The sequence below is a fragment of the Arxiozyma heterogenica genome (genome assembly GCF_036370985.1).
Source record: "Arxiozyma heterogenica strain weizmannii chromosome Unknown scaffold_5, whole genome shotgun sequence".
NCBI lineage: Eukaryota > Fungi > Ascomycota > Saccharomycetes > Saccharomycetales > Saccharomycetaceae > Arxiozyma > Arxiozyma heterogenica.
The window spans coordinates 1,206,235-1,218,373 of NW_027042658.1; the positions used below are offsets into that span (position 1 = coordinate 1,206,235).

Below are 12,139 nucleotides of genomic sequence, written 5' to 3' on the forward strand. Positions count from 1 at the left end.
AGTAAAACTCCTCAAAGAGTTATTGATGACCATCTCTATTTTAAATTTAACAGAAACATATAGTGTTAAAAAAATTAATACTATTTGAATAAAAAAATAAATAATTAATAATACCCAGTACATTTATGCTAAAAGACGATGAATTGCCCTAATTTTATCAAGAACTGCCACAAAATAAACATAAAAATATGCAGAAATCAATTTCAACTCCACACTTTCATATCATCGTTCCAAATTTTAAATGATTTATTTAAGTTAGGTAAAGATATATTTTTATTAGTCCCATTTACAAAAGGAACCGTATTGCTTCCCTCAATACCAGTTTGTTTTTTAATATCCGTGAAACTCCAACCAAAAGATGTGCCAGATACAATATCATTCTCCCCATTTTTATACCTATGTGTATCATGCTGTAATAAAGATATTTTTTGATCTATAATATTATTGGCACTATTATAATATTGACTAATAGATGAATTTGTGAATAAATTCGAAGAATACGGCATAATATAGCCAATAGATTGCGACGAATTATCCATATATGTCCTATTGTTGTCAGTTGGTATTATATAATTCGAAGAAACTGGCGAAATATTATTATTAAATTTTGTCTCATTACTTGATATTGGTGATGGGGAACTTGTAAAGTTGTGGCTCAAATATGCCTTTTCAATCAAATTTTTATTTAGCGACGAATTAAATATATCTTTCTTCGAAGAATCAATATCATATTGGAAAGTATTTGTATTTGGTAAGTTTGAATTTGTCATCAAAATATCGACTTTATCATTAAAATTCTCAGTTGGAAAGATAGGAGATAATTGTTGGGGACCATTTAAATATAATGAACTGTTTGCTGAAAGAGAAAGTTGGATTTTATTATTATAGTCAATCTGCATATCATGACCTGAATTCATTGCCTGATAAGGATCAAATTTATTGGTAATACCATTATGAGAATATGTATCATATAAAGATTTAACCAGTAATGCTTTTTTAGAATCAAAGGAGATTTGGTCTTTATTCCAGTTAGATATTTGTTGGAAATTATCAAGATGATTTATAGATTGACTCATCTTCATATCGGAAATACCACTACAATATGTAGAATATATATTATTATGCTGATTTGGAATATTTAAATTCTGATGTCGTATATTGTTTGGAACCATTTCACTTTTTAAGTGCCTGTTATTAGTAGTGTTATTATCTATATTCTTACTACTTCCTAAATTATAATAAGGAAGATTTTTTCGTGACTTTGAATTTAAAGGATAATAAACATTATCATTTGTGCTTGAATAACTACCTTTATTAGAATTCAAAAAATTATTTCCTTTATACCTTGGATTCCTACTAGAATAGTTAAAATTTTGATAACAATTTTTATATTGGTTTAAATGTGATTGTTTCTGGTTATTACAGCTAGGGGAATTATGCATCGACTTTAAATTATGACTAGGTGAATAGCCACAACCATTGATAATGTGCTTATTATTTTTTTTTAATTTTTCGAAATCCAATATATACTTTCGAATATCTTCTATCTGTGCAGCAAATGGAACATTACTAGTGATATACGTATCCATTCTCAAAGTTTTTTTTGTAGTAGTGTGCCGACTATGGCCTCTCTTCACAATGATTTTATTCACTTTCTTTATAATAAGTTAGCCACAATATGTATTGGCATTTTCGAAAACAAATTAATTAAATTTTGAAGGAATCCGCCAACTAAATTTAAATATAAAAGAATGCAATAGTTAAACTGTCTATTTCTTTTATATTTTTTTCTTACTTGATTCAAATCCTTCCCAACTGAAATTTTGAGATCAAAAAATAACAAAAAAAAAAGAAAAAAAACTCTACGCAAAAAAAAAAGTTTAAAATTAAAACCTCGAGACGTTAATCTCACTTCATCTCATCATATTTTATTTCAAACTCCTAGAACATTATGTGGATAAAAAAAAGCATAAAAAGACAGATTAATAAACTACAAATTACATGTTCTAGTTCATGAATTGTAACTTTTGGATATAACTCCTAATATATCATACGGATGATTAATTTATTAACTTATTCTTAATGATCATTATACACAAATAATGGAGAAATTGATGAAAATTGGCGCCTTTAGTTATTGGATAAATAATATATATTCTCAATGTTATATTAATATATATAGTGTATAAATTTATGATTAAGTTCTTCGGTTTTTTTATTCATACATAATATATAAGGATGATTAATAAAAGGTGAACAAGGGAAGAAGCATGATATGAAAAAAAAGTGTCAGCTTTATATATTTTTATATTTGATACATTTCGTTTACACGTATGACTTTAAATTGTTGATAAGGTTTGTTTGCATCTACTGATAAGCAAACAATACATTCTCCACATTTTGTTATCAATTAATATTTACTAAAATCTAATTAGTCTATTTCTTTATTCTAGAACGTTCGATTTTAGCAATTTTAATAAATATAATCTAAATCCGTAGAGAGGGTGTTGAAATAGAATGTTCTATGATAAAATAGATAGAACAATAAGATTTTAGCAGACACTAAACGATAAATTGTTGAGTAATAATTGTTGAGAGGTCACCAAAAGTTGTTGAGTTTATTTATTAAATATCTTACTGTTCGTAGAGGAAAATGGCTGAATGTTAACATATATAAAGCCAAGGATTTCATCATACATTATTTTTATCTTATTTACAATCTTTCTATATTATTATTTCTATGTTGTATATAGAGAAAGAAAGTGAAGAACTTTATTATAATTTTGTATACTAAATCTGTTTAATATAATATTGAGAATGTTTACTATATATCCAATGAATAAAGGCGCTCATTCCCAACAGAGGGTTTTAGATTGCAATTGAAACTCTTGTTCATTATCTAAAAACATTTATTGTTTTGGTGAGATTATATTTATTTTTCGTTACTTTAATAGTAAAATATTTATTATTTAATTAAAAAAATATGTCTGTAAGAGTTATTGTATGTAAATGAATGAATCATATCAATTAGTAAAAGTATAAACACTCTTATGTAAACTCTCTATATTACTAATTAATAACCCTGATGTTGTATTACTTCTTCTTCCTCTTGTTGTTCTTGTTGTATGATATCAAGAGTTGCCTCTCAATATCATTACTAAGATGTATTTAAATAAGACGATTACCCCTGGCATATCTCTCAATAATCAAAGGCCTCTTGATAAGATCTGATATAACTATCACTCCCTGGAAATCCCTCAATCAGATTCAATACTTTATACGAGCCACTGCGCACATGGCTGTATCAATCCTCCACCCAAACACTCGGGGGTTACCCTCGAACTTGCGTATCTACTGGATTTCCAGTTAGGTTCCTTACAATGTCACCACATACGTATAAAGACAAGAAGTGAAAAATATACTCATATATAAGAAAGTATAATAATAATTCAAAATTTACAATTGATAATTTTATAATAAATTAATAATGAACTATTTTATAAGGAATAAACTAATTGAAGCTTAGTCGTTTGTTGTCTGTCTTACAATCGGTCATATTTTGCAATAACTAAAAAAAAAGAAATGTGAATAGATTATTACTTTATTTTTCTTTCTTTTCTTGTACCGATTTAGCTTGCATATTCTGTGGTTTTTTCTTTAAAAATATGAAACCAATCATGGCGCAATTACAAATAAACAAAATCAAACTAGCTCTAGCATTTGGTGGATATGAATTCCAACAATACTCATGTAATAAATACCAAATAGGAGCAATATAAATTGATAACCTTGACCAGAAAATTAATATAGGAATAGTCCAATGATACCAACTTAAAAATTGATAATGTAAGGATCTGGAGAATAAAATACCAACAAAATTTGACATTATTAATAAAAATGCAACACCAGAAATATTATCTCTTCTCATTATTTTCTCTCTCTTTTTTAAAAATATTGACTTAAAAACATCCTGAAAAAAAGATGGATATTCCATCAAAATAACCGTTAATACTAACATGAACTGGCTCACTAATAAACTTTTTTGAAAAATAACATTATTAAATGTTTCTTCATCCATAAATTGCCAATTAACACTCCATTTATACATAAATTGTCTTCTGAAATCAAAGGCCCCATAGAAATATTCCCAAGGATATGTCTTTAGGAAAGGAAATGCGACAAGTATTTGCCAGACAACCATAATAACACCATTTAGTAGAGTAAAGAGAATACTATTACCAGTTAAAATAAAAATACTAACTATTACACCAGGCAAATATAATAATGCATTCATTTTAATACTAACAGCAATTGAATAAGCTAGACTAGCCAACATTATAATAGTATGCCTACTTTTCTTCCTTACACTATTTAATTTATTTACAGACAATAGAAGAGTTACAGTTAATACCATAAAAAAAGTGGTAAAACAATCATTAAATAATCTCAAAACATATATTGAATGTAATCTTTTAGATAAACATGCAAATATAATACACCATGGTGGTAACTGTAATATATCATAACAAATAAACTGAACTACCATTGTCATTAAATATAAAAATCTAAAGCAAACTTGTCCATTGTTAATGAGGGATGTACCATTAGTGATCTTGTACATTAATTTATATATAGCTACATGTCCAGCTGGATATACTAATGGACCAGTATCCCCTCTTATTTCACTGTAATTAAAATTATGCTGATATTGAATCATATCAATTTGTTGCATATAAGTCTGATAGTCAATTTCAGTATAAGGTACATTGTTGACAATTATCTTTAATGCTGCTGATTCAAAAAACAATAATAATGGTGCAACGAGTAATGTTGCATTAGGGTTAAATAAAATATAATTTATCCCATCTTTAATATCCTGAATCAAATCTAGTTTTGGTCTAACAAATTCTAGCTTTCCATTTGGATTTTTTATCTTTTCTTCTTTGACAACACTTTCTGGACTAGTTATCTTTCCACTAGCAGATACCATCACGGAAATATTAATTAGTTGAGTTCACCACTATAATATTGGACTATCTATATAATAATAATAGAAGACAACGTTCCAAAGCTATGCATCTCTCCATTAGACAATGTCTTTTGTTACTTTTTCATATAATTTTCAGTACAATTTTCATTTAAAACAAATTTTTTCTTGCTACAACCAAGAAATGAACTCATAAGAATTAAAAAAAAAAAAACAAAATAATTCAAATATGTAGATAGTCGAGAAAACAGGATTAAATTGTCATTACAAAATAATTACATCACATTATCTTTATATTAATACAATTAATTTCTATACATATAAATATTTGTTAAGTTTATCTTTTCAATTCATTATCCTTTTTTATTAGAATTTTTAGTTAGAAGCTTTCAGATCAGCTTCAATCTCATCTAGTTTGGAATCTATATTATCAAAGTTCATACCAATAAGTTGTTTATATTTGTTTATCTTTATTAATGATTTTGTACTGATAATATCCTCGCTTAATTTTTTTAACCACAAATGCTTTTTAAATTGTAATACAGTTAAAGTGACAGCATCTCTCAAATTATTATCTTGATTAGACTCGATAATTTTATCGCGAGATGCTGTTTCTTCTTTCTGAACAAAATTGGCTAAATTTAACGCCTGGCACTTCTCTAAAGATCGTATATATCTCCTTTTGTTTTGTGTAATTGCACCTCTGTAAAGTTTTATTTGGTCTCTCATATTTTTTACATCTTTTACGCCTAGTAAGGAACAGTAATATCTATAATGCTTTTGGTAATTTTTGATATTTTTATATATTACTTTAATCTGGCTTGATGTATTTGAAATTTGATTATGAAGATTACTAATTTCATTATCAATAGTGTTAACAAGCTTCTTTGAAAGATTACTAATTCTGCTACCAACATTTGATACTATTTTCTTATTAATAGATAATCTTCTGTTTGTTCCTACTTTCTTATCGGGAGATGGCGAACGTAGAAATTTAGACAAAAATTTGATATTTTCATCATTACTTTGTAGTCTTGATTGGACGATAGGAGATTGTAAAATTGATTGTGCAAGGGAATGTTTATTGCCTTTAACTACAGAAGATGTGATCATATCATCTAACATTGACACATCCTCTTTAGTTAGGGTTAATGTCGTGTTATTAGCTTTAGTGTAAGAGTCATCATTGTTTTGGAATGACAAATATTGTCTTTTACTCATCAATTTTTGAGAGTTCGGTTTATCGGCGTTTTTTAATATGGTAGATGGAACAAAGGAAGATTGAAGATCACCTTCATAGTTGTTGTTAGACAAAATACTACCTGCTGACTTATTTATTAATACTTCTGGTTCCAATGAGTCATATGTAGATGAAATATGCTTTATTTCTTTATCAGACTCAGTTTGTAATAGTGTACCTGCAGAATTAATAGTTGCCATTATTTCAAGTGGTGTTCTCCCTTCACCATTAAGAAGATCTGCAGAACAGCCACAAGAATAAAACTTGTTAAAAAGAGATAAATTTGAATTTAGAGCACACAAATGTAAAATTGTGTTTCCCATGTTATCTTGGTGATTCAGTATTCTTTGAACTTCCTTAGGACACCTTTTCCCTAATTCTTCTAATATTTGATCAATGTATGCAGTAATAATATTTGGATCCTTGGTGGTATTAATACTCAATTCTACCAAATAATGTAATGGTGTTCTCCCATTATTATCTGGTGTCACTAAACACATATTTAATATTGATATCAATTGTCTAAATGTTCCACATTTGAAGTTATTATTATAAAAAACTGATTTTGATATAGCATTGAAACCTTTATCATTACAACACAAAGGATTGGCATTCAATGCTAATAACACTTTCAAAAGTTGAATGTTAGCCATTGCTGCAGCCCAGTGCACTGCTGTGTGTCTTTGAGCATCAAGTTCAAAATTAGCATTAAAGTTTGGAGGTGGGTAATAAATCTCTTGAGGTAATTCACATATTCCATCATCTTTAACTTCAATGGTTAAACTATGTAAAATTAAATCACGATATTTCATCTTTCTTATATGATTTGTGCTATCAGATAGAGGATTTTGTACTGGTGTTGCATTTATATCATTACTATTGGTTGTATTTTGTAAATAATATTGAGATGGATATACTTGTTGTTCCTGAATATTCATCAAACTATTTTGATCATTAATACTAATATTATGTTCAGACTGGTGGTCTGCTGGATAAGGTTGTTCCACTTTAAGATTATTTATAATTTGGTCACCCGTTTGTTGATCCATTAGTAAGTTAATGTTTCCATTTTTATCTTGATGTTTTTTACTATGTTTCGGATTAACATTCATATTATTTAATGTACTATGCATTGGTAACGTATTTGCTGGATCAGCCATCGATATATATTGATTCCTACCGATGTAGTCTTCCTTTGTATATCTACTGGAATTACCAAAATTATTGACATTTATCATACTATTGTTACTGGTAGTAGCATTCCGGTTAATATTGGTAGGTATTGGATAAAACTGTAATGGTTTTTGAGAGGAACTTGCATAACTTTGAGGTATTGGAGTACCATCAGAACTTAACCCCGATATTGTGGAGTTACTGCTTGGCTCATGAGATCCCAAAACAGGTTTCGTGCCTGTTTCAACTTCAAAAGTGTCATTAGAGTGTTGGCTATTTAATTGTAAATGACGAGGTGTTTGAAATGCCAGATTATGTAACGGACTGGGATTAATTTGTGTTGAAGAATTACCTGTCTTTAAGTTTTGCTGACCATTGAATGAATTTGTGTGATGTACTATCTTTGAATAACCATTCTGCTTATTCTTTTTTGGTGTTCTTTTATAACTCGAAGGGGAGGTGATTCTTCCCCCAGGCGAGCTTCTTCTTAAGATACTATTCTTCAATCTCTTTTTCGGTGGGTTATCCTTATTCAATTTAAAATTTATTATTGCAAGAACCACATTATTTTGAATTCCATATTTCTGTACTAATGACTTAGAATCATCTAAGCTAATCCAAGTTCCCTGAAAACGACCGTACCCACCTTGCACCTTTTCATGTTTCATTAAAACAACCTCTCTCTCTAAAATTCTACTTCTTTTAGCTTTTGAAAAATTTGCCATTTTAAGGATTTGTGTAATATTAACCCAATCATCTTTAACTCTTCTCATCACCAGTTGTGACTCAGAACCTCGTAAATAACACTCATAAACATCGACATCTGAGTATGTGGCTATTTCTATTATAGGGGCGTTATTTTGCTTACTAGTATCATTATTTCTTAGTTTTACAGGCTGAAGAGGTGCGATATAAGTGTTACCAACAGAATTTTCATTAACCATATTATTTCGATAGGCAGTAGTCGTAATTTTAGGAAGATCTACTGCCATAGCTAGATTTTGTGTGGGTTTTTTATCTTTATCCTCTTTTGAAGTATCAGGAATAGTAGTAGGTATAGTATGATCATTATCGTTACCATTGCCATTGCCACTGCCACTAGGATTATTGGTGTTATTCTGCTTATTGGTTGTGGTTGTTGTCATTAGAGGCTCAATAGTAACATGCAGTTTATTTTCATCCATCATATACATTGTTTCTGCCTGGTTTATGGTGTCATTGACAACATTAGAGCTAAAATGGCCAATATCATTTTCAGCAACACTAGCATTTTCTGTTTGACCAGGAATTGGCATACTGTTATCCTTTTTGTGATTTGGCAGATTATTGCCGTCTTTCCATTTCATATTATTAATATATATAAATATAAATATAAATATAAATATATATATTTAAAAGGTTATATATAATTGAATGAATACAGAGTGTAAGACCAACTTCGCAGTATAAACAAATTGAAAATATTTATGTTATGTTATTTTATTCTATTCTATTTTATTGTTTTTTTTTTTTTAATTTCAAAGTTTATGGTTATTTTGTTGTCTACATTCAGCTCAGTAGTTATAAGTCAGAATGAAACTCCAGGTGTGTGAGAGATCGATAAGGTCCAGCATTTTCCTAATTAAGTTAAGTAATTGACAAATTTTTTTTTCTTGCATTGTCACACACTAAAGCTTTCGATTGAAATTTTCTTTAAATTACCATTGCAATTGTTACTTTCGATTATATCCGGATCTTTTTTTTTTTAATTTTTTTTCTTATTTTTTACGCGTTTCCCTTTTTCTTTTATCGTTTTACGTTTTTTTTTTTTGGGGAAAATCTACTTTACGCGTCTCAATTTAAATGAGGGTTCGAACGTTGGTGGCGGTGAAATGTTCAAAATTCACGAAGAGCAATTCGTCAATATTTTTCTTTTTTTTTTTTTATGACTTCCCTATTTATGACTTGAATTGGCTTCAAAATCAATAAGATCAAGTCTAATGGCATGTTTTTCTGTAATCTTTCATTTTTTGTATATTTAGTATATAATTCTTCTTGGTTCCTCTCTTAATATGTGCTTTGATATAATTCTGTGTTTCCATGAATTGCCTATTTAGGCAAAATCATCAATTTCTCTATCTTTAAATTGCATTTTGTGAAAAACCAAAAAAGTGAAAGAATAAAAGCAATAAAAATATGATCATATAGTAAACAAAAAGAATTTGAATCACAAAATCATTAATATCAAACATACGAATACATAACTTTGGCAGAGCAACAGCTAGCACTAACACTATCCATAATACCGATAACAACAAAGACATCCAAAATAACAATACATACATTTAAAAAATATTAAGATCTCTAGTGTGCAAAGACATTGGATATATATTTTAGTATTTTAAAATTCTTCTTCTTTAAAATAGTCCCTTCTGTTTCTCACTCCCCTTTCTTTGCTTATCAGAGTAAATGATGTTCGGTTCTAACGTATATCCTGCTGATCCAAACTATATTCAAGATATGAGAATAAATATTAATGATTCCCGATATAAAGACTTGTCTAAAATTAATTTCAAGGGGAAAGAGTATTATAATGGAAATTCTCCTTCTTTAGTACTTATGACTGAATTAAAAAAAAATATTGAAAATGCTTTACAAAAATTAAACTTCGAGACTGCATTATTTCTATCTGAATTATACTTCACTATTGCTAACGGTTTAGAAATTACCCACATGAATAGACTAGATGCAATTTATTTATATTCCTTATCTTTATACTTAAATAACGAATACTTAACAGCATTCAATATAGCTCGACAGTTTAAAGAGTACCATATATCTATTGCATACATTTATGCAAGGTGTGCTCTGAAATTGAATAAGCATGAAAGAGACGCTGGTTCGTGGCTGAATCGGCATTTGTCAGAACAGCCTAATGATTTAGGAGATAATTTTATATTCATGGGGGATAAGGCTACAATTCACGGTTTGATTGGTGCGTTATTTGATAGAATATCAGAAAGTAAGACTAGTATACAACACCAAATTGAATCTTTGAAATTAGACCCATATTTCTGGGAGATCTATCCATCCTTGTTTAATAAGAGAATATCTTTGGATTTAGAATTATTGTTTTTCAAAGATCGATATAATGAAGAACCTTTTATGAATAATATTAATAAAAGTAATAGTAATAGTAATAGTAATAGTAATAGTAATAGCAATAACAATAACAATAATGATAATGATAATGATAATAACAAAGATATATATGCTGACTTAGGTAGTAATGATCATAGCATGCCGATACAGTTCCATTTAAATCATTATACAACTCACAGGACGGGTACAGCAATGAATATTCATAAAGAAATGGAAACTTATAATAACATTATTACAAACTCAGATCACAAACTTCAATCAACTTCACCTACCATAAGTAAACCAACAGTGAGTTCTTTAGCTAAGATAAATAATAAAGTAAAAGGACTGAAGACCACTCCTTCAAAACAGATTACCTTAGAACAGCGAATGAAATTTGCTACCCCCAGTAATTTAAGTCCAAGAGATAATGGAATGGGAAATTCCACAAAAAGAAAAAGAAATATCAAAAATTCAGTAACTTTTATTAATGACAATAACGGTAACAACGGTAATAATACCACTGAATTTGGTGGTGATGAAGAATTAATATATTATAATTCTGACAAAATAAAAAAGCAAAATAAGGATTCTTTATTATTGTCTTCTACACTTTCTTTTCATAGACTCTTTTATTTATTTGTTAAAATATTGGAATTAAGTTCTTCTTTTAACTGTCACAACGTTATAAGAATCATTTATGATGAAGTACCATCATATATTGTCAATTATATGCCATGGTGTTTAGCACAACTAGGAAAACTTCATTATGAGATCTCTAATTATAACATGTCTTTAAAGTATTTTCAAAGACTGAGGTCACTTCAGACTACAAGGGTTAAAGATTTGGAAATATATTCTACTCTATTATGGCATCTTCGCGAAAATCATGAGCTTTATACATTATGTAATGAGTTATTAGAATCTTTTCCCACTAGACCTGAAACTTGGTGTGTTGCCGGAAACTATTATTCATTAATAAAGAATCATGATGAATCAATTAAAGCCTTTTCTAAAGCAATAGAACTAAACCCAAAATTTTCGTATGCTTATACACTACAAGGTCATGAGTACACAGCAAATGAATCATATGACACGGCAAGAGAGTTTTATAGAAAGGCAGTGGCGATTGATTCTCAACATTATAATGCCTACTATGGACTTGGTGATTGCGCATTTAGACTTGGCAAATATGAGGAAGCATTACTACATTTTGAAAAAGCAAGATTAATAAATCCAATTAATGTGATTCTTATATGTTGTTGTGGTCATGCTTTAGAAAAACTGGGCTATGCAGAAAAGGCATTGGATTATTATGAATTAGCATGCAAGTTACAATCAGATTCAACATTACCCAAATATAGAAGAGCACAACTTTTATTTAACATGGGAAGATTTAATTTAGCATTAGAACAATTTGAAATATTAGAAAAAATGACTCCAAATGAAGCAACTGTTCATTTCATGTTGGGACAAATTTATCAGACTATGGGAAGGAAGAACGATGCAATAAAGCAATATACCATAGCCTTAAATTTAGATCCAATGGGAAATCATGTGATAGCAGATGCATTAGAAAAATGTCATTATCAAGAATAAATACAAAAATCACACTGGAA

At 28.7% G+C, this 12,139-nt stretch overlaps 4 protein-coding genes across 4 annotated transcripts; 1 reads left to right on the top strand and 3 right to left on the bottom strand.

Annotated features, from left to right (window-relative positions):
* Nucleotides 1-203: 203 nt before the first annotated feature.
* PWA37_004344 (uncharacterized protein) lies at nt 204-1,589 on the bottom strand (the record flags this gene model as incomplete). Its single annotated transcript, XM_064860835.1, has 1 exon — nt 204-1,589. The coding sequence occupies one exon, from the start codon at nt 1,587-1,589 to the stop codon at nt 204-206; it is 1,386 nt and encodes a 461-aa protein (XP_064717852.1).
* Nucleotides 1,590-3,601: 2,012 nt separating this feature from the next.
* ALG3 (dolichyl-P-Man:Man(5)GlcNAc(2)-PP-dolichol alpha-1,3-mannosyltransferase) lies at nt 3,602-4,990 on the bottom strand (the record flags this gene model as incomplete). Its single annotated transcript, XM_064860836.1, has 1 exon — nt 3,602-4,990. One exon carries the CDS (start codon nt 4,988-4,990, stop codon nt 3,602-3,604), a length of 1,389 nt encoding a protein of 462 aa, XP_064717853.1.
* A 372-nt stretch (nt 4,991-5,362) lies between these two features.
* On the bottom strand, nt 5,363-8,746 carry SWI4 (SBF complex DNA-binding subunit SWI4; the record flags this gene model as incomplete). The annotated part of the gene is made up of 1 exon (XM_064860837.1): nt 5,363-8,746. The coding sequence occupies one exon, from the start codon at nt 8,744-8,746 to the stop codon at nt 5,363-5,365; it is 3,384 nt and encodes a 1,127-aa protein (XP_064717854.1).
* Nucleotides 8,747-9,848: 1,102 nt separating this feature from the next.
* Nucleotides 9,849-12,119, top strand: CDC27 (anaphase promoting complex subunit CDC27; the record flags this gene model as incomplete). Its single annotated transcript, XM_064860838.1, has 1 exon — nt 9,849-12,119. The coding sequence occupies one exon, from the start codon at nt 9,849-9,851 to the stop codon at nt 12,117-12,119; it is 2,271 nt and encodes a 756-aa protein (XP_064717855.1).
* Nucleotides 12,120-12,139: the final 20 nt, after the last annotated feature.